The sequence below is a fragment of the Lemur catta genome, chromosome 9, assembly GCF_020740605.2.
Source record: "Lemur catta isolate mLemCat1 chromosome 9, mLemCat1.pri, whole genome shotgun sequence".
NCBI lineage: Eukaryota > Metazoa > Chordata > Mammalia > Primates > Lemuridae > Lemur > Lemur catta.
In genome coordinates this window covers 62,277,662-62,304,879 of record NC_059136.1, presented here as the reverse complement: position 1 = coordinate 62,304,879, position 27,218 = coordinate 62,277,662, and the positions used below count along the sequence as shown (strand labels likewise).

The following is a 27,218-nucleotide window of genomic DNA, read 5'->3' as shown; positions in this document are numbered from 1 at the left end:
GAGACACAGTGTCCCTGTTGAGGAACAGAACGAGATGTTCCGGTCTCATGGGGATATCAGGCGTCGGGGTAGCAGGACGTAACTTCGGCAGTTACTTCTTTCAGAAGGGGGCGCTCAACACTTCTTGCAGGCGTTCTGGGGACGCCTCTGGATAGAAGTAGGGGGTTGAAAACCCAGGGAGGGATCGACTGGACGTAGGCGCGGCTTTCCTTGAACCAAGGTCGAAGAGCGGCGCGGCAGCCCAGATGCAGAGAACCACAGCGACACCTGGCTTTTCTCCCAGCGGAGTCCCCAGACCGACTTCCCGCGCGTGAAAGGCCGGCGGCGGGACCTGCGGGGGCGTGGCTGCGTGCCGCTGGCGCGGGGTCGAAGGGCACGTGGCGCGGGTGTCATGGCGGCTTCCATGCTGGGTTCGGCCGCGGACCCGCTGGGGCACGGTGTTTCCAGCCTGTTCCGCCGCCGGCCGCCCTGGGGTCTGTGCGCGCACGTGCGGCGGATGCCTAGGCCCATGGTGTCCGGGCGGAGTGTGGCCGCGGCCAGCGGACCGGGCCCCTCGGGCACTGACCACTACTGCCTGGAGCTGCTGCGGTGAGCGAGCCCGGCCTGCGCAGGCGGGAGGCAGAGGAGCTGGGTGTCCGGGTGGGCGGCGCTGGGGTTTGTATCCGGCCCGCGCCAGCGGGCTGGCGCCTTCCTCGCGACCCTTTGGGTGTGTGATCGCGGAGAGAGTAAAGCAGCACAAACATTCACATGGGCCACCAAATTGCGGCAAAATTCCCTTGTCCGCCTACGCTTGTCACCTTGCCTGAACTTTAATTTTAACCTAACTCAACGTTTTTGCATGCATAACCTTTTTTATTCACAAAACGTCTGGTAATTTTAATAACAGCAGTAGCCAACTTTGAATTCTATGTGTCTGGCAGTATGCAAAGTAGTTTACGAGTAATTTATATAAACCTTATTGCCAGTTGTGACAGACAAATGTAGACCTACCATTTAGGGTTGTGAATATTAACAAGCCCTGGCACATAGTAAGGACACAGTGAATACAATATACGTCATTATTATCTCATTTAATAGACAAGTAAACGGGGTTTTATAGTGACTAGGGAATTTGCATGAGGTTCACTAGAATAGCCTCATGAAGTCAAGAATTTGAAGTGGTTTGTTCGCGCTGGGAAAACCTGGCACTTGGGAGTTGATTCTTAATCATTCGTGGAGGTGGTTTGGATCAATCAGGTTACCTGGCTCTTCCAGACAGGGGCCTCACTTGGAATCCTGGTCTGACTGCTGAGTACCCATGGCTTAGCCCGGCTGCCCTTCTGCTGCCTTTCATTTGAAAGAGTATCATAAGGTCTCAAAGTAACTGGTCTCAAGGACTCCTCAAAAGTACTAGAACACATACCTGAACTACCTTGGGTTTAATAGAGCAAGTAAATCCAGTTTTTTTGAATTGCATTTTAGGAAAAAGTAGCTTAACACAAAACACACGTATTTCAGTGTTTTGTTTGTAATCACTTTTTAAAAATTGTATTTCTCCCCCCACCTTATATATTGATTACTTATAGGAGAAACAAGGTAGCAATAGTGGAAATCAGGGTATTAAAACCTGTAAAAGCCCAAACTGTCAAGTTGTATTATTTTTATGTATTTTGAAGTCATTATCTTTTGATGATAGAAAGTTCAGGTTACCAGAGCATACCACCCATAGCCACTGGTGTCATAACTTTCCCCTTCAGATGTAATCAGTCTTACACATTTCTTATGTATTCTTACAATGATAGTCTATGGATTGACAAATATTTAAGTATATAATTCTTTATTTTTACTTCACTTATGTGCTAGCTTTTCTTAAATATATGTACTATATTTACAAATGGCCAGGTACTTAACCTGTCCGTGCTATTTGTGTGGAATAGAGGCTCTTGATTCTAGTGATTTATTAAAAAACCTAGATTTTGCAGACAGACCTGATCTGAGTTACTCATCCCAGCTCCATCACTTGGGAAATTTACTTAAAGATTCAGTGTTTTGCTCATTTGCAAATATCTACTCTTACCTTATATCCTGGTTGTGAGGATTAATTGTGATGATGTATATAAAAATGCTTAGCAGAGTCCTGATACATAACAAATACTTAATAAAGTAGTTTTAAAAATAAAACCAAAATGAAACTTGAAAGGAAGATTAGAACTTCTGGCTTCTAACTGTCAACAATCTCTGCAAGATTTGGCCTATGAAATTGTTTGTACAGGGTTGTTTGGGACATGCATCTTGTGCAGGGTCTCCACATGTCAAGGAAAATACCAGTCCGTAAATTCAGGTTAGTCATCCTCTCCTAGGAATCCAGGTTCCTGGGAAAATCTCAAACCTAATTTACATAGGCTTCCTGGAGTTTGGTTTTGTGGAGAGTAAACAAGGAGCTTCAGGCTGTAGGTGTGGGAGTGCACTCATGATCTTCATCCTCCTGCAACCTCATTAGGGAACCACTTCTTCCCTGTGCCTCGATGGCACAGGTCATGGTAGTAGCACAGTAGTACTAACACCCTATGTGCTTGTTTCTCATATGTGTGCCTCTCCGTACTAGGTTGAAGTCGGTACCTGTCTTCAGTATGTAGCACAGTGCCTGGCACATGGTAGGCACTGAATAAATGTGAGAATGAGAGGTTATTGGCCCTATTACTATATAAAGCCATCTGTTTTATATGTGTGTGTGTGTATGTGTGTGTATATATATCCATAATATGGCTGTCTCACTATTTGGGACAGCTCTCAGGTAACTGGACCTTGATTAGACACTTAGGACATTCTTATATATCTATAGTCCAATAATTGATATTTATAACAATGATCCTGAGTGATGAAGAAATGCTTAGTCCGTTCCTGTTTAATGTGGTGAAAGGGATAATGTTAATATTGTTTAGAAAAATTTCCATCCAAAGTTTTTTTAAAAAATTGTTAACAGGGCAAATCCTTAGCTGTGTAGAGTATCTTATTTCCTAAATATTGCTTATTTCCAAAATATTCTATTATGTCTTCATTTCATTTTTCATTTCCCTGTAAGAAGCTTGTAGTACTTCACATATTGGTTATTTTTAGGCGATGTGGAATACATAGGTTATCAAGCTTTATTTTGCAAATTGGGAAGTAGACATGAGTGGTAAGGTGTCATTTCTATCAGTAACTAGTTGAATGATAGAAGTTAAGATTGTAGTTTTGATTCCCATTCAGTGTTTTCCTCACTGTTTCGAGATTTTTTTATAGTAAATAAAATTTAAAAATGTAAACTATAGACCTGCTTTGCTCTCACAGTCCTTAGAAATTTGGGGGGAATCATTTTGTAGGTGAAACTGCTTAAGGTGAGATCTTTTTAGTAGCACTATCTTGAGATCCAGGGTTACTATTCATGATCTCCTCCTTTTGTTTATGTGGAAATTATAGGAAATTGTCAAGGGAATGGCTAGAAGGGGCTTAAGTTCTCTTTTAGGAACATGACAAAATGTGAACCAATTGAAAAGTGGGAGTGATCTGAATTTGAGTGCCTAAACTCCATGGAATGAGGTCCAGATTGGGCTCATCTTCTATTAAATACTGTTTTATAGGAAATAATGTTACAGTAAGGTTCCAGTGTGTTAAAATAAAACTAGACTTGTTGATAGGCAGTCTGGTAAGTACTTTTTTGTAGTTAAGTCATCCTTCCTGGAATGATTATAGTAGGGTCTATATTTCTTTTTAACTTTTTATTTCAAAATGACTTCAAATTTACATAAAATTCCAGAACTATTATAATACTATAGTAATAGTACACAGAGCTCCAGTATAGTGTTCACCAGATTCCCTCATTGTTAACACTTTGAACCATTTGAGAACATGATGCTCCATTACCCTCCTTAATACTTTGGTGTGTGTTTCCTAAGTATAAGAGTACTTTCCCGTATAACCACAGTACAACCATCAAAATTAGGAAATTAAAATTGATCCAGTATTACCATCTAATGCACAGACTCTATTCAAATGTTGCTGATTATTCCATTATGTCTTTGATATATCTAAAATCGTGTGCTACATTTAGTTATGTCTTTAATCTTCTCCAGTCTGGAAAAATTCCTCAGTCTTTCCTTATCTTTCATAAGCTTGACAATTTTTGAAGAGACCAGGCCAGTTACTTTTTAGAATCTCTCTCAGTTGGGTTTTTAGTATTTTCCTGATGACTTATACATTTTAAGCAGAATATCACAGAAGTAATGTCTTGCTTTTTTCCCTGTGTATCACATCAGAAAGCACATGACATTGATTTGTCCTATTATTGTGATGTTAACTTTTTATTACTTGGTTGAGAAGGCAGGTATCTTCCAGTTTTCTCTTTGTGAATTTAATTAACAATAGTGTTAATTAGTAAGAAATACATGCTTTGTGGGGAGATACTTTAATACTATGTAAATATTCTGTTTCCATCAAACTTTCACCTATTTAATGTTTTCAGGCATTTATTTGGTGATTTTTGCCTTAATCAATTATTACTATGACAGTTATCAAATGATGATTTTTAAAAATTGCATTATGTTTTCTAGATTTATTAGTAGGCATTATGCTGATTGTCAGGCTTTTCCTTCTCTTCCCATTTATTTATTTGTTCATTAATTTGTATCAGTATGTGTTCATAGAGTCCTATTATTACTATCATTATTTTTTTCTCATGCTGAAATTGATACAGAGTTGGCCAATGAGAACTGTGTCAGGCCAGTTTCTGTGTTCTTTTGACAAGTCCCCTCCATTCTTTAAACATTTTTTTGTTTTCTCTTCTAGAAGATGTTTCAGGCTTATCTCATATTTTTCCTGCCAGAGCCCTGGGATCAGTCATTCCTCCAAGGAGCCTTAGTTTGTTTCAGTGGAAAATGATTATAGAAACCAAGATCTAGGTGGTAGATGTGTTCATTGATACCAGGGGATATAATTCCTTCTAGATTCTTTCATCAGATCCTGCTAGGAAACGTGTGCACACACACATCCTTCTGTTGGTTTCTGTGTCTTCGTGTCTTTTTATGTATCTATCTGTGTATTAAAAACTATGAGTTCATACCAGTAGTTGCTTGAACTATTTTCTTAACTTGATTTCTACTTTTGTAGCTCATTTGAATTCTTACTAAACCCAATGTGATTCTGAAACTCTTAAGATTGTAAGTACTATATAATTCAAATTAAATTAATAGAGACTGAATATTTCTTTTTTTTTAGGTAGTCTGGGATTGGGAGCAGATGCATTTTTTGTAATTGTAGAGGAATAGGTATAAAAGATAAGAAATGTCAGGCCTATTCTGAAGTCTCTTTCAGTTAATTTTGATATTTTTGTGTGCAGTTTGGAAAGTGAAAAGTAACTATCTTTCTGTTTTTTGTGTTTTTTTTTTTGTCTATTTGTTATAGGAAACGAGATTATGAAGGTTATTTATGCTCCCTGCTGCTCCCTGCAGAATCCCGAAGCTCTGCTTTTGCAGTGAGGGCCTTTAATGTGGAACTGGCTCAGGCTGGTATTAAGATACCTAAAATATTATTTGAAAAATAGTGATATAATGTGTTTAATGCTATACAAGAAAGAAATATAGTTGTAATTTGTATGTTAGATGTGTATAATGTCTGCTGATGATTTCCTTCTTCTGCTAACTATTTAGGCTTAACAATTCAGTACCAAAAATAAAACTAGCTAATGAACTTGATGTTTCTGGAAATGCCATCCTGGAATTTTTTATTTCTTTTTTTGAGGATATTATAAAACTATACAATTAACATGGCATATTTATCTGTTATCATAATTAATTGAATAAATTAATTTGAGTATTACTGCTTATTCTAACAATTGCGTAATTTACATGCATATAGCAGTTCTTCAAAGTACTTTTTAAATTGAGGTTTTAGCTTTAATGTGAGTGGAGAATGGAAACAATTATAGCAAACTCATACTTCAGATCATACTAACTCATTTGGGTCTGAGAATTATAAAGGAAGGTGAGATCTTTTTTTTTTTTTTTTTTAGAGTAGAACTTAGGCATATACAAATTAAATTGAAATAGAGGATGGAAATGAGGGAGTTTAAGTAGAATGGCCTTTGTCTTCTCAGTAAATTAAATGGGGAGGTCAGATGTTAGGAGTGAGGGAGCAGGGGAGGGCTTGGAGTCTTGAAGAGAGTGGCAAGTTTTGGCACAGCTTCTCTGGAACATATGATAGAGGTGAATAAGGAATGAACAAAAGGATGTGGGTAGATATAGCACTGAGGCACAGCTGAGATTCACAACTATAAATCTGCAGAGAATCTAATAGACTGGCTATTTTTTCATCTGGTATATCCCTAGAAGTCATGGGTCATCCTTTTTCAGGTATAAACTATACATCATTGTGTCAAGTCATTCACAATTTAGCCATGAGCAGTTCCCAATATGGTCTTCCATTATAATTTTTAAATGATTTAAGTTTCATTTTTTAAGAAAACCCCTGAGTTCCCCTTGAATTCTCTTCTACTTCGTAGGAGCATCTTGCTACTTTGCACAGACAGTCTTGTTTATTTACGCATTCAGTATATTCACTGAGTGTCTAAAATATGCTAGCCACTGTTTTAGGTCCTGGGGATATAGCAATGAATAAAATATACAAAGCCCCTGCACTCAGTGAACAAATAAATAACTATGTAATGTGTCAGATGACAGCAAGTGCTGTGGAGGAAAATAAAGCAGGATACGGTGGATAAGGAAGGCTGGGTACAGCAGAGGTTCCTATTTTATGTAGGGTGGTCTGGAAAAACCTCACTGAGAAGGTGGCATTGGAGCAAATATTTGCAGAAGGTGAGAGAGTGAGCTGTACAGATATGTGAACAGAGTATTTTAGGCAGAAGGAACAGCAATTGCAAAGGCTCTGAGGTGCAGGTGCGCCTGATGTGTTCAGAGAACAGGAGAAGGCCATTCTGGTGCAGCAGGGAGCATGGGATGAGATCAGGTTTAGGGGCACTTGAGTCAGAAAGGTAAGGTCTTGGCGACCATTGCAGCCGCCTCGGCTGAGTGAGATGGTCAACCACTTGAGGGCTCTGAGCATAGAGAGACAGAAGGACATCACCTCTTGGTCATGTTTTGAAAGAATTACTCTTGCTGCTGTGGTGTATGCCACTGGTATCTGAACACTGAACATTGCTAAGAAACCCACCCAGCACCAGAATCATTTTTTTAAAAGAAACTTTTTATTTAGAAATAATTTTACATACAGAAAAGTAAGAATAGTACAAAGAAAACCCATAGACCCTTTGTTAATATTTTGCCCCATTTGCTCTATCATTCTGTCACATATATATACACACACATTTTTCTTTTTATGAATCATTTTGGAGTAACTTGACTACACCATGGTCCTTATTCCTATAAACTTGAATGTGTATTTCGTAAGAATAAGGATATTCTCTTACATTACCACAGTACGGTTATGAAGGAGTAAATTTAACATTGACACAGTACTTTCATTTTGTCTACCATCTGGTTTCCAGTTTTGTCAAATGACCCAATAATGTCCTTTATGGTGTTTTTTTTTCCCTTCTGTGTAGGATCCAATCTAGGATCATGTGTTGTGTTTAGTTTTCATGTCTTTTTAGCCTCCTTTAATATGGAACATTTCCATAGCTTTTCTTTGTCTTTTATTACATTGATATTTTTTCAAAACAATACTGTTCCTTTTTAAAAACAGAATGGTTCTCATTTAGGGTTTATTTTATTTTTCATCATGATTATGTTAAAGTTATGCATTCCTAGCCTAATATTACCTAAATGCTGCATGTCCTCTTCAGAGAATCACAAGGAGGCATGAAATGTCCATCTGCCCCTCTGTGGTAATGTTAATTTTGGTTACCCAGTCAAGATGTCAGTATCTTTTCCCTTGCTGCTAATAACCAGTCTGTAAGGAGACATTTTAAAACCATGGTCCTCATCAAAATTTTCCTCCTTGGTTTAGAGGTTGCATTGATGATTCTTGTCTGAACCTAAGAAGGCCATTCTTAATCAGTAGTGATTAAGGGAAACAGTGTAATAACCTCCTTTTTAAAAATTAATGAATGAGTTTATTTAAATGTACATACAGTAAAATTCACTCTTTGTTGGGTACAGTTCTATAGGTTCTGAAAAATGTAGAGTCTCATGTATTCACCACTGTAATAGTCATGGTATAGGACAGTTCCATTAACTCAAAAAATTTCCTCAAAAATACTGATTTTTGAGACTGTAAGCCGTGTATCTGTTAAAATTTTTAAACCTTATTTACAGGTTAAGGACTCAGTCTCTGAGAAGACAATTGGATTGATGCGAATGCAGTTTTGGAAAAAAACTGTGGAAGATATATACTGTAACAATCCACCACATCAGCCTGTGGCCATTGAACTATGGAAGGTAAAAAAAAAAAAATGCTACCTTTAATTTGCAAGAATATTATTTGAGCCTACTTTTTGATGGATACAATTTGGATAGTGGTGATTGTAGTGGAATCTATCCTGAAAATATTGGTAGGCTCATGTAATGTTCACATCTATGTTAGTTTTGGCAGAGGAATTTAAAATTATCCACTGATAATTTGCACAGGTCTTTGGTGTATTTCTGTATTAAAGGAAAAAAGAAGAATCTGGTCTCTTTATATTATAAATTACTTAAATATTTTCCACATATTCTGCTGCAGAATTTAAATCCTGCAAATTTTCATGCAGTGGCAGGTAAAATTTTCTGTTCTGTCTGCCCAGCAACTCCTTACACCAGTTTTTTAATTCATACTCTGGGCTGAAGAATAACAAGTGTTAATCTTTTGTGAAGGGACACTTACTGTCACCATTGTCCAGACACAAATCTAAGACTGCCTTGTCTAATTTGATAGAATTGCCTCTTCATTGATGAAGTTTAGGTGTTAGAGAATGGAAACTTATGGGCTAGAGTATTATTTGTATAGCTAGATGTATATAGTAAATGGTTTTATATTAAAGCAGCTATATGGATCCCTCATTCATAAACAGCCATGTGTGGTTTAGCAATAAGCTAACCTATGAATGGAGGAAGGGAATTAGGTGCCTTTTGTCAGTGATGTGTGTCCCCGTTGCAATACAGTGATTGCCAAAAAAGGTTTCTGTAACAGCAGCCACCCACAGACCTGACAGTGGTACACCTTTTCTCAGGTCTGTGCACCAGCAGAGGCAGGCCCAGTTTCTGGGCCCCAGATTGACTTCACAGAGCCCCAGTAAAGATGGGAAGCCAGATCCCCCGACACTGGGGACTGAGAAGAAAAAGTGGATGGGAAGCTGTGAGTATTAGATTAGTTCTTTACCTCTATTCATCCCACTTCAAGAAGCTCAACCTAGGTGTCTCAGTAAAGAGAAAAGTTTCTCTAAAATTCAAAACCCCTTTCTATTTATTATTTTATACAAAAACCTGACTCTAGTGGAGGTTGATGTTAAGACTTGGATTGAAGGTTCTGGCTTTTGTCTGGAAATATAGTAGAATACTGGAGGTTCCTTCAGTGCAAATTTATCTTTCCTTGGCTTCTCTTACAAAACTAGAAGATATATCTTAATTACAGAATGTTTACATATGTGCTGATTTAGGATTGCCAATTTGTACGATTTTAATTGCTTAAATTTTGATGATTACTATTAGCTAGTTTTCTGATATGACCAGTGTTAAGGTTAATATGAGTATTTGAAAGAGCAGATAGTGTTCAGAGCAGTTGTTCTCTTTGTATTAATATGTTCTCTGTGCTTCCCCATTCTGTTGGAGTGTATTCTTACTGTGACTCCAGTGAAGCTTTCCACTGGTTCTTTGAAGAGTACTGAGTTAGTTCTTTGTAAGATTAAATAGGGGGAACAATGGCAGTGTGTTGCCTAGAGAACACTTTTCGGCTGTACTGTTTCATTGGTATTTTTAGGGTACAAAATAGTTGAATATTTATAATTTCTCACATGGGGTTCTCCATTTCTCTGTGTATAAATTTTAGATGCCGTTTGAATTTATGTTTATAGCCAAGGTTTTTATTCTATTTGGCTTCATTTTCCAGAGTCAATACTTTATTTAACAGATTTCCAAATTCTTTTAAATATTTATTTTTTAACTTGATCTCTGATTTTCTTTGGAATCAAACAGAACTATATTTTATAGTCAAGGAACTGCAGCCATAATAGCTTCAGTCTTCAGTAAATAGAGCTTTGGTTTTTCATTGATTAAATATTTATTGAGTACTTTTATGTGCCAGCAATGGTACTTGCTGGTCTGGTTACAAAGATCAAACATGCCCATCCCATTCAGACACGTATAAAATAAAACAGGAGCAGGAGTCTGTAATGACTCATTGGCTGATTCCTGGGATTTGGGAGAGAGGCCTATTGGGAGAGTCCTGCTATGTAATAGCAGTAATGCTGAGAGCACTTTGGAACTAACTCCGTGCAGCCCTTTTAGCTTCTATTAGGTTCCTGCCAGCCAATGTGGGCTCTGTTTTCCATACTCACACCCTTTGTCATATAAATGTGTATTGATGAGCATGCTAGCCTTTACATTTTAGTATCAGTGACATCTGAGAATCTTAGTTGAAATATAGGGTATCCCTAAGACTTTGTTTCACTGCCATATTTATTTATTGTGAAACTATATTATACTTAGTGTTAACATGGCAAAAAACCCAACATTTTTAAAACTTATTTGGAAATAATTTAGAACTTAAAGAAAGGTTACAGAATTAAAAATAGTACAAAGAACACCTCTATACCCTTTACCCAGATTCACTATTAATATTTTATTTATTTAATTATCACATGTGTGGTCTTTCTCCCTTTCCCTCTCTTCCCCTCTCCCCCCTCCCTCTCCGTCTCCCCCTACCCTTTCTCTCCCTGTACATGTATGTATATTCACATTTATAATTTTTTTCTGATTCATCTGATTGTAAGTTAAATACATTATGGCCCTATCCTAAAAATTTCAGTGAATATTTTCACTGAATAGGGATATTTTCTTATGTAACCAGAAAAATTATTGATTATAGTAAATTTAACTTTGATACAACACTTTTATCTGATTTTCCATTTATTTTCCAATTTTGTCAGATGACCTAATGATGCCCACTATAGCATTTTTTTCCCCTCCAGTATGGGATCCTGTCTTGGGTCAGGTCAGTTTGTCATAGCTCTTTAGTTTGTTTTAATCTGGAACATTTCCATAGCTTTCCTTTGTCTTTTATGACATTGATAATTTTGAAGAGTGTAGGCCCCCACCCTTTATTTTTTATAGAACACTCATTTTGGATTTTTCTGATGTTTTCTCATGATTCAGGTTATGGATTCTTGGCTGGACTACTTCATAGGTGATGTGTTCTTCTAGGGTATCACATCTAGAGGCACACTTTGTCTATCTTTCCTTTACTGGCATTGTTAATTTTGATTACCCAGTCAAGATTTTGCCTGGTTTTCCCACTGTATAATTATAATTTGCCTTGCAATTAATCAGCCATCTTTGGGGAGATACTTTATGACTATGCAAATATCCTGCTCATCAAAATTTCTCCCTAAACTTAGCAGCCCTTGATGGTTCTTGTCTGATTCAGTCTTTACAATTAAGGTTGCAAAATAATAACTTCTCTACTCCAGCACTCTGTCCACATTTGCCAGTTGGCACTTAACATTCTACTTTAAGAACAAGCTCTCCCTCCTCTATATTTATTTATTTGCTTCTTAATTATTAGTGTGGATTCAAGAATTCCTATTTTTTTCTAATAGTTTATTTTTTAATAGCAATGACTAGCACAGGGATTTATCTATCTATCTATTTATTTGTTTATTGAGAGATAGGCCCTCTGTCCCCCAGGCTGGAGTGCAGTGGCACTATCATAGCTCACTCTAACCTTGAACTTCTGGGCTCAAGGGATCCTCCTCCTATCCTGAGTAGCTAGGACTATAGGCATGAGCCACCATGTGCCCAGCTAATTTTTTAAAAAAATTTTTTTGTAGAGACAGGGTTCTCAGTATGTTGCCCAGGCTGGTCTCAAACTCTTGGCCTCAAGCGATCCTCCCGCCTCAGCCTCCCAAAGCACTGGGATTACAGGCATGAGCCACCATACCTGGCCTCTTAATAGTTTATAATTCATTCGTGTACTTAATTATTTTGGTGTTCTAATTGTCCCCAATTTGGGCAGTGGGAGCTGCTTCAGACTGGCTCCTATGTCCTTGTGACATGCCTTCATCACTTTTTGGAGCGCTTTCTTATTTTCTGGTCCAGTAAGATTCAAGGATTATCTTGAATTTCTTTCTTCCCCCTCCTCTAGAATCACCGATTTCTCTAGTGCCCTGATTCCTTTCTGGGGAATGATATTAGAGACCAGTGTTTGGGCACTACGTGTGCTCTTTCCTGTTGGAGTGTCTTTACTTTGCTAAGGCAACAGTTTATCCTGCAGATTATTTTTGTTGTAGCTTTAGTTACTCTTTTCATTTTCAGAGAAGTGGTTATTTTTGCTAAATAGAATCTTTATCCTATGGAAAAAATTTTTTGTGTAATAAGTGAGCATAGAAGTCAGGGTGTATCACATAGTAGAAAAGCTCAGTATTTAATTCTTTTTCTTGAAAGTGGAATCATTAAATTACTAACAGTATTGGCCGGGCGCAGTGGCTCATGCCTGTAATCCTAGCACTCTAGGAGGCTGAGGCGGGAGGATCACTTGAGGTCAGGAGTTTGAGACCAGCCTGAGCAAGAGCGAGACCCTGTCTCTATGAAAAATAGAAAAAATTAGCCAGGCAACTAAAAATAGAAACAAAAAAATTAGCACGTCTTGTATTATCCTGGATAGAGGTGGAGCCCATTCTACTAAGTGAAGTATCACAAGAGTAGAAAAACAAACATCACATATACTCACCATTAAATTGGTATTAACTGATCAATACCTAAGTGCACATATGGTAGTAACATTCATCGGGTGTTGGGCAGATGGGAGGAGGGAGGACGAGATGGGTATATTCATACCTAATGGGTGCGGTGCGTACTGTCTGGGGGATAGACAAGCTTGAAGCTCTGAGTCGGGTGGGGCAAAGGCAACATATGAACCTAAACATTTGTAGCCCTGTAATATGCTGAAATAAGAACTTAAAAAATTAAAACAAAAGAAAGAAAGAAAAATTAGCCGGGTGTGGTGGCATGCACCTGTAATCCCAGCTACTTGGGAGGCTGAGGCAGGAAAATCGCTTGAGCCCAGGAGTTTGAGGTTACTGTGAGCTAGGCTGACACCACAGCACTCTAGCCCAGGTGACAGAGCAAGACTCATCTCAAAACAAAAAAAAATTAGTAACAGTATTGGGGAAAAAAAGACAGGTTAGTGAAAAAGTATTAGAAATATCTTTACTTGGAAATATTTTGAAATATTCTCTAGGGACATTTTCTTTTTCCCTGATAATTCTTTAACACAATGTCTATCTGGTGATGAATTATTATAAATGTTTCCTTACTTAGTTTTGCATTTGGTTTGTTTGTGTTACTCAAATCTACAGAAGTCATTTCTAGTACTTTCTAAAAACTTATAACAGTCTTGTTTTTCTAGGCTGTCAAAAGACATAATCTAACTAAAAGATGGCTTATGAAGATCATTGATGAAAGAGTAAGTTGAAATTGTTCAAGTCTTAAGTTTTTTTTTTTCCTACTTAAGCATCTTCAGGGAGGAAGTATTTTAACATTTTGGAGGAAAGAAGCTTTTAGAGAACCATGCCATTTTATCCATACTTTATCCCTGCGTGCCACCCACCTCAGCCCCTGCAACGCACACCTTAAGACAGACAGGCAGAGATAGGCACCAAGGCAGAGGTATGTGGGTGTTGCACAACCAAATCCAACTACTTTGGTTTTTTCAAATGGAAATTTTCATATTTATACAAAAGTAGAGAGAATACTGTAATATACTTTCATATATTTGTCATTCAGTTTAATGGTTATCGATACATGTCTAGTCTTATTTCATCTATATTTTATCAACTCCCCTCACTAATCCCTATTGGATTATTTTAAAGTAAATCCTAGGCATCTTATTTGATCTACAAATACATATGTATTTTTAAATGATAAAGACTTTTTAAAAACATAACCACAGTATGATTATCATACCTTAAAAAATTACTAATAATTCATTGATATCATCAAATACTCAACTAGTCATACACATACCTTTAGGTATACCTCGGTACTTGGATCTGTGTCCAGATAGTAGAGGGAAATAAAGAAAGTCTGATGGTTCTAATGAATGGAATCCTGTACTAAATTCTTAGAACTGAATTCTGGGTCGAACCCAGCCTATGAATTACTCTGTGACCTAGCCTAACTTGCATAATCTTTCTGACATATTGTTGTGTCAGTGTTCTCCTTGGCCTGATATTTATCACATACTGTTGTCGTGCAAATGTAAGTTTACTCAGTTTATTTAGATGTAATCTGTTAATAACTATAGGCTATAGTAATAATAATTATAAGCGGAAAAGAGTTCCATAGTGACTTCAGCATTGAAGACAAATTGTTCATTAGGCCTACAGGATGAATTAGCACTAAGAAAACCTATTTTTCTGGTATCTTCTTTTCTGTTTTTATCAGGTAAAGAAAATTAGAGAACTCAAGACAGAGATGCCTTTTTTGTTTAATGAAAAATAACACTTGGCATTTGAAAGGGGGTTATTTAAGAGTAAAGTACTGGGATCAAACATTGATCTATAGATTCAATGCAATTCTTATCAAAATTCCAGCTTCCTTTTTTGCAGAAATTAACAAACTGATCCTAAAATTCGTATAGAAATGCAAGGGACCCAAAATAGCCAAAACAATTTTGACAAAGAAGAACAAAGTTGGAGGACTCACATTTCCTGATTTTAAATGTGAGTACTACAAAGCTACAGTACTCAAACAGTGTAGTATGTGTATAGGATAGACATATAGATCAGTGGAATAGAAATGGGAGTCCAGAAATAATATAAACCCACATATTTATAGTCAGTTGAGTGACAAGGGCGTCAGGACAGTTCAGTGGGGGAAGAACAGTCTTTTCAATAAATGATGCTGGAACAACTGGATACCCCATGCAAAAGAATGAATTTGGACCCTTACCTCACATCATATACAAAAATTAACTCAAACTGGATCAAAGACCTATATGTAAGAGCTAAAATTGTAAAACTCTTAGAAGAAAACATAGGCATAAGTCTTTATGACTTTAGGTCGGGCAACTGTTTCTTAGATATAATGCCAAAGGCACAATCAAGAAAAGAAAAAAATAGATAAATTGGACTTCATTACAGTTTAAAACTTCAATACAGTAAAAACCCACAGAATGGGTGAAAATATTTGCCAGTTATATATCTGATAAGGGAGTAGTCTCTCAAATATATAAGGAACTCTTAAAACTCAGCAATAAAAAGGCAATCTAATTTAAAAATGGGCAAAGGATTTGAATAGACATTTCTCCAAGGAAGACATTGAAATGACCAATAAGCATCTGAAAAGGTGTTCAATATCTTTTCATTTGGGAAATGCAAATCAAAACAATAAAATACCACTTCACACCCATTAGGGTGTCTGTAATAAAAAAGATGAACAAGAACAGGTGTTGGTGAAAATGTGAAGAAACTAAAACCCTTCATATGTTACTAGTGGGACTGTAAAATGGTGCAGCTGATTTGGAAAGACAGTTTGGCAGTTCTTCAAAAAGTTAAACATAAAGTTACAGTAGACCCAGCAATTACACTACTAGGTTTATACTAATCAAGAGAAATGAAAACATAGGTCCACACAAAACTTGTATGCAAATGTTCATAGCAACATTATTCATAATAGCCCCAAAGTGGAAAGAACTCATAACCTATTAATGAGTGGTTAAAATGTGGTATATCTATGCAATGCAGTATTATTCATAATTTGTTTAGTTAAAAAGAATGAAATACTGATAGATGTTCCAGCACAGGTGAACCTTGAAAACATTATGCTAAATGAAAGAAGCCAGACACAAAAAACTACATATTGTATGATTCCATTTTTGTGAAATGTCCAGAATAGACAAGTCCATGAAGATAGAAAGTAGATTAGTGGTTTGCCAGGGCTGAGAGGAGGGGAAAATGGAAAGTGACTGCTTCATGGATATGGGGTTTCCTTTGGGGATTATGAAAATATTCTGGAATTAAATAGTGGTGATAGTTGCATAACTTTGTGGATATACTAAAAACTACTGAGTTGTGTTCTTTAAAGGGGACAGATTTTATGGTATGTGTATTATGTCTCAATTAAAAATATGTAAAGGACTTATTTTTTTCCTAGGATCATTGCTGGTGTCAGTTTCTCCTGATTTATAAAAAGAGGGTAGAGCTGGGGATAAATAGAGTCTTTGTAAATGTATTATTATAAAAGTGGCTAAATGTTCTTGCTCTAAAATTTACATTTTTCTGTTTCTTAAATACAGTGTATTTAAGTAATCACCGCTCTTAATTTATTAAGCTTGGTTACTCTTCGGGGCCCTGGTTACTAGTCTCTTCTAGAAAATGAAGAGCATGAGCTCAAGAGTCAAAATATGCGGATTTGAATCCCATCCCCACCATTTATTAACTGTGACCTTGGATGTGTTACTTAATGTGTTCATGCTGCAATTTCTTCATCTGTAGAGTGGGAAAGTATTAATTCCTTATGTCTTGGGGTAGGTTAGGATTAAGAAGATAATGCCTCAGGTGCTTAAGTAAGAGCTCAGTAAAGTCAGTTTCTCTTGATACCTTGGGCTTTAGAAGAAATTAAGCCCACTTCATGCCCATGGTGATTTGTACATTGAGATTATTCTTGAGGTATTATTTTTATGGGTGATTTATAAGTATTGAATGTATAGAACTTTTAAGATTTTAATGTTATTTTAATCTTACTGTATATTATATACTAAATATTTTTATTCTTTATAATTCAGTTCTTTAGGGCAAAAAAAATAGCACTTTTTATAAAATACTGACAGTTCAACAAACTTTATTTGCATTTTCTTTGACTCTAGGAAAAAAATTTGGATGACAAACCATATCGTAATATCCAGGAACTAGAAAATTATGCTGAAAACACACAGAGCTCTCTTCTTTATTTAACACTAGAAATATTGGGTAAGTTATTTTTCTATTTTATACTTCTCGTTTCAAATAAAACACCTTTGAAATTTTACTCTTTCATAATTTGACAATCTAACCAGTTTAGCACTAAAGTTTTTCTTTGTATTATTACTAGCTATGAAGGAATGGCTTTTTTCCCAGCATTTTTGGTTTTGTTTTGTTTTGGGGCCAAAAGGGGAATATATGTGTATATATCTTTGGAGGGCAGACTAATCCAAAACTCAGGCTCTCATACAAGTACCTTAGCTACCTCATGGGAATGCTGTAATTAATAATCTGGGAATTACTGATCGCTTTACTTTTTTACTATAGCATCTCCTACAGGCCTGTAGCTTGACTCTTCCTTTTCTGTCAATAATACTTCTCCATGTTAAAAAAAAAAAAATTAAAAGAAATAAAACTGCATTTATAAAACTTTTCATGAGATTTTTCTTTCTCCTCTACTTTAAAAAACACTTAGATGATTCTATTCCTTTTCTGACTTTGCTCCAAGTTAGTGAGGTCTTACTGTTTTGGTTTTGTTTTGTTTTTTTTTTTGAGACAGAGTCTTGCTCTGTTGCCCAGGCTAGAGTGCTGTGGCATCAGCCTAGCTCACAGCAACCTCAAACGCCTGGGCTCAAGCAATCCTTCTGCCTCAGCCTCCCGAGTAGCTGGGACTACAGACACGCGCCACCATGCCCGCCTAATTTTTTTATATATATATATTTTTAGCTATCCAAATCATTTCTTTCTATTTTTAGTAGAGACGGGGTCTCACTCTTGCTCAGGCTGGTCTCGAATTCCTGATCTCAAGCGATCCTCCCCCCTCGGCTTCCCAGAGTGCTAGGATTATAGGCGTGAGCCACCGTGCCCAGGCAGTGAGGTCTTATAGTAATGGGGAAATTATTTGGGTTAAGGACAGTACCATCTCATTTGAAGAACCATCTCATTTGAAGATGGTAATATTAATATATCTTTATGCCACCCTAAAAGAATAATGTAAGTCACCACTGAATTTGCCAAGCCTGTTCCTGCCTGCAGCCCAGTGACATGTTTGCCATCACAACGAAAGGAAGGAGCAAAGACAGAACATTTATTAAGCATATACTTAAAATGAGGTCATATGGAAATTGGACAGAGGAGAACAAATGGAAGATTTGTGATGTTTTCCATGATAGCCAATTAAAATTCTAAATGTGTTCTTGATGTGCTATAGTCTGAGGAAAACTCTTTTATTTAGAAGTTGACATTTATATACGTGCTAGAGGTAAATGGTCAACTTGTCTTTGTGCCTATTTCTTCCTTTATAAATCATGTTTTTCAGACATAGAACAGGATAAACTCCTACTTTTTTTTACGTGTTTAGGTGATTTCTCTATGCTATTTCTATCGATTTGTTATACACGTAAAGAGAATAGAGCAGCCCTATTTAATTTCTGAAATCATAGGTATAAAGGATCTTCATGCAGATCATGCTGCAAGTCACATTGGAAAAGCACAAGGCATTGTCACTTGCTTAAGAGCAGCGCCGTATCATGGCAGCAGAAGAAAGGTGTTCCTTCCCATGGATATTTGTATGCTGGTAAGGCTGTAATTTGCCCCTTCTAATAATTTACCTCAGGAATGCAGGAAGAGAAGTTATCTTTTGGTTCTTTGATTAGTCTAGTTGAGTAACTGCTTTGAAAGGAATGCTTATTACTTATTGCCCATGGTCTTCTTCTTTTTGCCTCAGAGTTATCAAGTCAGAGTTTATCTGTCAGGCGTTTTAGGTCTCTGGAGGAGCTATGAGTAAGAAGGTCCAGAGAACCTCATTTGGTATAGCTTCATGTTGATGTCTTACTCTCTTCCAAGCCATTGCAGTAATTATTCCTAGTGTTCACCTTAGGCTGTTCTTTATTTTATTTTATTGGAGGAAGTAATCTATTTAAAAAATCTTGTTTTTGAGAACTTTGGTTTTCTGTATGAGATTCGTTATCATCTATTCTTTTAAATTTTTTGTATCTTGATTTTCTTATGTATTTTTGTTCTACCTATAGCAGTCATAAATTAACATCTTGTTGAATGTTCCGGGGGGGTGGTGTGTGTGTGTGTGTTTCTCTATGTATGTACATATATACACATATATGTACACATACATGTATTTTTAAAGAAAAATAGGCATTATACTGTACATAGTATTCTATCACCTATTTTCTTGAGCTGAGTTAGTTTTAATTGTACTTTTAGATTCCTAACATAATGTATATTTTCCCACACAGCATGGTGTTTCACAAGAGGATGTTCTACGAAGGAACCAAGATAAAAATGTAAGAAATGTAATATATGACATTGCCAGCCAGGCACACTTGCACCTAGAGCATGTAAGTAGACCCTTTTTGCCAAATCATTTAGGAAATTATAATTTCTAGATGTGGCTATTCCCAGAGCATGAATGGTATTCCCAATTTGGCAGTCTTTATTCCCTTTTTCATTGAATTGCCAGTAGATTCATCTCAGGGACTTTTGTAAACTTTTCTCACTTTTAAAAAATCCCCCCTCTGTCCCTCTCAGCACATGAATGCACCTTTACTGGGTGAATCAAGGGTGAGCTTTCTCAGGCAGGCTGCTCTGTGCTCTGTCCACTTGCTGTTTCCCTCTCTCTCAGAGGACAGGGCGTCTTTTTGCCTTGCCGAGGCTGACGCCTCTCCTCCCTCTTCCAGGACCTCATATCCTCAGCAGTCCCCAGCTGGTGTTTTCAGTTTGCTTCTCTGGTAACTTGCCCCTTTTATCTTCTGGTTTGTCGTTACTGCCTTCTGAGTTAACAGGCAGCCTGTGGACACTTGGTGTATCTTTTTCTCTCCCAGTGGAACTTTCTGAATAAGTGGTCGCATTCATTGTTACCTCAGGGCCTCACCTCCGTGGCACTGCTCTTCGTGCTGTGATTTAGCTGCCATCCTCTCCACTCTAATAAACAATCGCTAGTAAATAGTCTCCTTATTGCCAAATTTAATGGTCATTTAAAATTCGTTCTCGATAACTCTTCTTCCTTTTTGACACCATAGACACCTTTTTCTCTTTGAAACTTTCTTTTCCTTCCTTTGAGTCTTTGACTTGGCTTCTGAACTTGTTCCTTATTTCTCCTGCATGTCACTTTAGTTGTTCCCCAAGAGTTAGTTCTTCATCTTTTCTCAAACTTTACCTGGTCTTCTGTTTGGGATTTGACACTGTTGCCTATCCACTTTCTTGAAATTGTCCTTTATCTCCATGATGTTATTCCCTTCTGATTTTCCTTGAACGATTCCTTGATGTCAGTGGCTCCTGAAGACTTGGTGGAAACTTTTTGTTTTCTTGATTCCCATAGTGCTAATTTTTTGTGGTTCTTCTTATGAACTTTTTTTTTTTTTAACCTTCAGTGTATTCTGAAGAGTTGGTCATTTATCTACACACCTCAGGGCCTTTGTATTTGCTATTTTTCTACTTCCTGTCCTCTCCCCACCAATAGTCTGTGCTCAAATATCATCAAAAAGATCTTTCTTGGCCACCTTATCTAAAATAACAGTCTCCCTTTCCATCACCCTCAGTCCCCTTACCAGGCTTAACACTTTTCACTGTCTGACATTTTAAAAGTTTGTTTATTGCCTCTCCACTCCATGGAATATAAGTGATTTTGGTTCTATGCTGTATTCTTCAGGATCTCCAGTTCCTGGTCCATCATAGGCACTCGATAAATATTTGCGAAATAATAAATAAATAAGTAATCATATTGTAAGCTCTTTGAGGACAAAGACTCTATCTTAAGCTTCTTTTGAATTTCCTAAAGAATCTAACACAGTTCTCTGCCTTGACAGAGGTATAGATAAAATACATGGAACTTTAGGTGAGAAATTACTCAGGACTAGCAGAGTTTGGGGTAAGGTCTGAGCACACGACAGAATCAAAGAGGCAGGAAAACCTTGGATCTGTGTGGGAACCTGAGTAGTCCCACTTGATGGATGTGTAACGCACCTGAGAAATACAAATTCCCAGGCCTCACTCCATGGAGATTGGTACAGTAAACCTAGGAAGGGGCCAGGAATCAAGATTTCCAAATGACTTTGAACAGCCAGCTTTGAAAACTACTGGCTTATAGGTTATGTGCAATACAATGCTGGAAAATAGGTTTGGAAGGATGGTCTGAAGATTATGAAGTTTTAGGGGCTTTTGACAGGCATTAGAGCATGGTGGATGAGAGTGCAAACTCTCAAACCAGAAGCCTGACTTTAAATTGTGGCTCTGCCATTTACTGACCATGTGATCTTAACCTCTCTGTGCTTCAATTTCCTTATCTGTAAAAGAGGATCACGTTAGCACCTAGCTTAAGGGCTATTTGGATAAATGAGTTAACATATATAAAGAGTTTATAACAGTGCCTGGCATATTGTAAGTGAAATATAAGTTAGCTTTCAACATCATCATCATCAACAACATTAAGTAAAGCAGTGATATTCATGTTTCAGAGTAGAAAACTCTGAGTTTGAGACGAGAGTTTGGGGGTTGGGAGATCAGTGAGGAGACAATTAGGAGAGGTAGAAAGAGTGTCTAGCTTAGAGACTGTAGATGCTCATGTATGTGCTTGTATTTATGTATATGTATACACATGCACATATATAACTGAAGTAGAACCAACTAGGCTTGGTAACTAATTTGATTGTGGCAAGATCAGGAAGAGGGAAAGTTGAAGCCTACACAAAGAATTCAAGTACAGATGATAATGATGCCACTCGGAGACTACAAGTAAAACAAAGAAACAAAAGAAGAAAAAAGAAACTACAATTAAAAAAAAACAAAAACAGTGGCATGTTTGGTGCTGATCATTAGACTTTAAATTAGCTGCTGGACATAATTGAATTTGAGGGGATTAGAGGACATTTAGGGAGATGGGCTATTGAAGAATGCAGGATTGTGACTTTCAAAGGAGGTCTGGACTGGAGAATTTGGGAGTCATCCACATAAAAGGCTTATATGATTAAAGCTCTAAGTTTGGATAGTGTTGCTCAAGGACAATGTACATCTCCACAAGAGGACCAGGGCCAGAAAGTTCAGGCCCATTTATAAGGTAGAAGGAGAAGGAAAGAATGTTCAAAGAAATAGGAGAACTGAGAGCCAGTGTTTCTTGAAAAATCAAGGGGGGAGAAAATTGCAAGAAAGGGGAATATTAAAGTTCTACATGCTACAGAGAGATTGAAAAGAAAAGATGGTTATGGTGATTAGTAAATCATGGATGATCTTAGAGCAATTTAGAAATGGCTGGGGGTAAAACCAGAGTGCGATTTTTGGTTAAGAAGTGAGTCAGGAAATAGAGGGTGCGTATCTGCTCTTCCTGGCATAAGAGACAATATAAATGAAGGCATGGAGATGAGCGAACACAGGGTGGTGGGCATCAGAGTGGACCAGGTATTCACAGCCCACAGTGCTAGGGAGTTGGGTTGGATAGATGAGCCTAGAGTCAAGATATGACAGCCTTACAATTCCAAGATAAACAGTTGAGACTTGACCTACCAGGGAGTTAAGTTAAAGAAAGTAAAGATGAAATCGTGATGCAGGACATTAGTTTGGCTGGCTGTCAGGGAACAGAGAGGCAGGAAGATCACTTAAGAGAATCTTACATTCATTTAAACGGGAGATAATGTCATTCTAAGCATGGGAGGTGCTGGCACTTATTAACACAAGTATTTCTTCATTTACCCCTTACCACAGCTAGAGAGTCAAACTTATTACAAGATAATGTAAAATAGTTGGAAAATGCCAAAGCCAATCTGTAAGAAAGAACAGAATTTTTAATATAGTGGTTACTTCTTCCTGAATTCTTTAGGTTTAGGAAAACTAATTTTAATCTGCAGAAGATGAGATGTTTTCTTGCTTTTGAGAGAGGCCCTAGTTGTGTCGTTAAACTGCTGGTGTTGCTTTGTGTTCACTTTCAGAGGGAGAGTGTTTATTTGCAGAAAAATTTCAAACCAGTTTCCTTATCTCTTCCTTTTTAGGCTAGGTCCTTCCACAAAAGTGTTCCTGTGAAAGCACTTCCTGCCTTTCTTCAGACGGTAAGTAGATTAACAGAGAAGGCTGTATAATTAGTGAAGCAGATGTGTATGATCTCTTTTTACATTTTGTAAAGTTCCCAGTGCAGTTCTTTAGTTTGGAGCCTTTGTTTTTGTTTCCCTCCCTTATGATGGGCTTCATTAGGTACATGATGCTTCTGGTGATGATCATTTCTATATTTCCCAGAGGCAGTTGAGCTGAGTTGTTAGCACTGAGTCTGCAGCCAGACTGCATTGGTTTGAATCTGTTTTGTCCCTTACTAGCCATGGGACCTTAAGTTCCTTAACTACCATATTTCTCCGTTTACTCATAGGTAAAATAGGAATAATAGAAGAAACTACCTCATAGGATTGTTAGGCTGATTGTAGCTATATAAGTATTACTTACTGTTTATTTTTTCTCCATACTGACCTGACCGTATGGTACCACTGGTTCTTGAACACTGATTCACAGACCAGTGCTCAGCTGGCTGCATCAGAATAACCTGGAAAGCTTTTTTAAAAAATATAGATTCCTGGAGTCTTCTTATTAAATAAGACTCTTGGGATTGAGGAGGAGGCCACTTCCTAGGAGAATCTTTGATTTTAAAAAGTTCCCCAGGTGATTCTGATGTGTAGCCAGGTTTGGGAACTGTTCTAAAATATATAGAGAAATGATAATCACTACTAATTACTTAGTACCCATTATGGAACAGGCCCTGAACTAGGTCATTCCATACCTTTTTTTAGTCCTCCTAGGAATAAATCTAGGCATGGCTACTTCATTTTATTGGTAGAAACCAAGGTTCAAAGATTTGTATATCTTTGAAAATTGTAAACTCATGTGTTTTCTATAATACCAAATCTATAATATTGTCTACCTTTTCCCCCTAAAATATATTTAAAAATTTATTTTGATCCCTTCACCTCTTCTATCCTAATTTTCAGGTCTGCGTGTTTGAAATCATTTTGTTTTTTTATTGGGTTTGCTTATTATCAAAGTAATACATAAATATTTTAAATGTTCACATAATGTAAGAGAAAGCAAAAGAGGAAATTAGAACCCTCACAATTCCATCCTACCCAGAAATAATGTCCGTTCATCTTTTTGGACCTTTTAGGTACATGTGTTTATGTGTTTTTGCATATGTCAACACATACTGTTCTGTATCACCCTTTTTAATGGTTATTTATTTGGTGGATGTACTATCACCTGTTTAACATACTAAGTAAGCTCCATAAAGGTTAAGGATTTTGTTTTTTTCAGTTTTGTGATAAAGGTTGTTCTCAACCTTGTCTGCCCATTAGAGTCACTTTGGGGGCTTTAAAAAAAACCAAAACAATGCTTGGGCCCCTTTCCAGACCAACTAATTAATAATACCTGGCTAGAGCCAGGCGTTGACACTTTTTAAAAGCTTCCCCCGTAATTGTAAAGTGCAGCTAGGGTCCAACCAGTGGTTCTCAATGTGTGGTCCCTGGACCAGCAACATTCACCTCACCTGGGAACTTGTCAGAAATGCACATCTTGGGCTCCATTGTAGACCTACTGGTTCAGAAACTCTGAGGCTGGGGCCAGCTCTCAGTTTCTGTCCTGTGCCAAGAAAAACTAGAAGGATAACATGGCAATTCCTGAGGGAGGGATTGCTTCTATCATATACCCTCATTTTTTTTTTTTTTTTTTGAGATGAAATCTCTGTCTTGTTGCCCTGGACTACAGTGTAGTGGCATCATTGTAGCTCACTGCAACCTCCAATTCCTGGGCTCCTGCCTCAGTCTCCTGAGTAGCTGGGATTACAAGTGGGAGCCACTGCACATGGCTGATTTTTCTGTTTTTAGTAGAGACGAGGTCTCGCTCTTGCTCAGGCTGGTCTCAAAGAAATATTTTCAAAGTTTTTTATTCTCTTTTAAAATTGTTGACATTTGCTATATACAAATGAATATATGTATATATGTGACTATATTACAAAGTATAGCATAATAAACACCCATGAACTCACCACTCAATCCAGGAACTAGAATGTCACCATTAAATTGTATTCGTATTTGTGTGTTTTCCCCATTTTATCCCCTGCCTCTGCCTGCCTCTTTTAGGTAGGAATCCTAAATTTTGTGTGTATTGTTCCCTTGTTTTTCTTTTTCTTCTTTTTTTCCTCCTACCCCCCTTTTCCCTTGCTTTTATTCCAAGAAGTTTTCTTCATTTTATATATGCCTAAACAATATGTTCCTTGGTTTTGTTTTTGAGCTTTTTAAAAAGGGATCATTTTCTGTTTGTCTTCTAGAACATATAACACAATCTTAATGTTGTCTAAGATTTGTGCAAAGGTTGCATCTAGCTGTAGTAGGTTCACTTCACTGCAGTATAATATTTCATTGTATGAACAATTTATCTTTTTGTGTCAAAGAATTTCTGGGTTGTTTCCAAGTCAAGTATTTTGCTAATATAAAATAAGGCAGCTGTGCACATTCATGCATATATCTCCTGTTATTTGTAAGTTTAGTGTTTTAAAACATAGATAATGAATTTGTTTGGATATACATGGCTATATTAAAAATGTATAGGAAGAGGGACTGGAAGAAAATATAATAGTTTTTGTTTTCTTTCTTCCCATCTGTGTATTCTAAAAAACCTGTACACATAATCCCTGTGTTGGGTCACTCAGGTTCTGTGCTGCAGAACTCCAGGGGGCACCGTGCACATGGACTGGGAAGGAAGTGCTGCCTCTTAGAATTGTGGAGTACAAAACTAAAAAGTTATTAAAATAAAATAAAAATTTATAAATGAATAAAGATAACTTAAAACCAAAAAATAAAGAGTACTGTACATCTTTGGTGCTTTCTGTCCTGCCACTATCCTGGTGAAAACTTTGTCAACCTTTATGTGGAAGGACAAGGATGGAGTGACATTTAGAGAGACCTGTGATTATTCTCCCTGGTTGAAAATTGTGCGTCCTAGCAAGAACATAGAGACCCATTCAACTTTTTCACAAAATAAAGTAATTTTTTGAAAAGACAACTTGAGCCTTGAGCTCCCTCTTATGGCACACTGCATTTGGGGGCAGAAGTGGGGAGGATGTTTGATTTTTCCCTGATTGAAACCTCCTTTTTGTATTCCACAGAATCTAGTAATAACACCAGGCAAACATAATCTCTCTAATCCTTTACATCTTGACCAGAGCATTATATTTTAGGAGCAGAAAAGGCTTGATATTCCTAGTACTAGCTCTTGATACTGTTTTATTGGCCTAATAGAAACTTCTTAGGTGATGTCTTTATTTTCTATCTCACTTTTAAAGTTCTCATTTAAATTGTTAATATGTAGAAGACCATTTCAGGGAAACTAAAATAGCCTTAATACTTACAGTTTTTGTTTAGTTTCTTTGAAAGATTTGATCATTTTATGATCTAATGACCACTACTTTCTTTTTCCAGGTTTCTCTAGAGGACTATTTAAAGAAAATTCAACGAGTGGATTTTGATATATTCCACCCATCTTTACAGCAGAAGAATACATTACTTCCACTATCTTTGTATATTCAGTCCTGGAGAAAAAGATATTAAAATAATTTCATGGCACTGATATTCATTTACTTTTATTCCAATAGTTTTACAAAAGTATGACTGTTTCTGTTTAGAAACAACAGGAACTGATTCTGTTTACTTAAGGGGACGATGAATTTATTAGATGGGTGTTGAGTAGCTCACAGAATTAAGAAGTTGCTGTGGGACTAGGGTTCCAAGACACTGCTGAGATTCTGCCACAGGCCCCACAGTTGGCACCACCAGCCCAGACGATGTCAGCCGAGCCATCCCTGGGAAGCTGGAGCCTAGGAGGGAAACTTAGTTTCGCTGTGCTTAGTCAGTAAGCCATGCTTCAGCCAGAGGGAGGGAGAGAGAACATTGTTGTCCTCCCTTCACCTTGGGAGGGAAAGGGAAAAGGACTCAAGTTAGCACAGGGGTTTGCATGCTGAGCAGCTGAAACTCAGGTGTTCAGCACAGCTGGAAAATGCATTTATTTAAGTGTCACAGAGAGTGAAGTTAGTATTTGAGGAGTATCAGTCACTGTATTGAGG

General features: G+C 37.2%; 1 protein-coding gene across 3 annotated transcripts; it reads left to right on the top strand.

The window, feature by feature from the left end:
* Positions 1-363: 363 nt before the first annotated feature.
* On the top strand, positions 364-26,725 carry NDUFAF6 (NADH:ubiquinone oxidoreductase complex assembly factor 6). 3 transcript variants are annotated; one of them, XM_045560734.1, is made up of 9 exons: positions 364-588; positions 5,419-5,518; positions 8,286-8,408; positions 13,570-13,626; positions 17,029-17,131; positions 18,565-18,698; positions 19,375-19,476; positions 23,116-23,172; positions 26,578-26,725. In XM_045560734.1, the coding sequence occupies exons 1-9, from the start codon at positions 392-394 to the stop codon at positions 26,704-26,706; spliced, it is 1,002 nt and encodes a 333-aa protein (XP_045416690.1). In that variant the 5' UTR covers positions 364-391; the 3' UTR covers positions 26,707-26,725. The 3 variants fall into 3 exon arrangements, with proteins under 3 accessions (XP_045416690.1, XP_045416691.1, XP_045416692.1); XM_045560735.1 differs by lacking the exon at positions 364-588 and having other exon boundaries at positions 5,419-5,522; XM_045560736.1 differs by lacking the exons at positions 364-588; positions 5,419-5,518 and adding an exon at positions 9,179-9,303 and having other exon boundaries at positions 8,322-8,408.
* Positions 26,726-27,218: the final 493 nt, after the last annotated feature.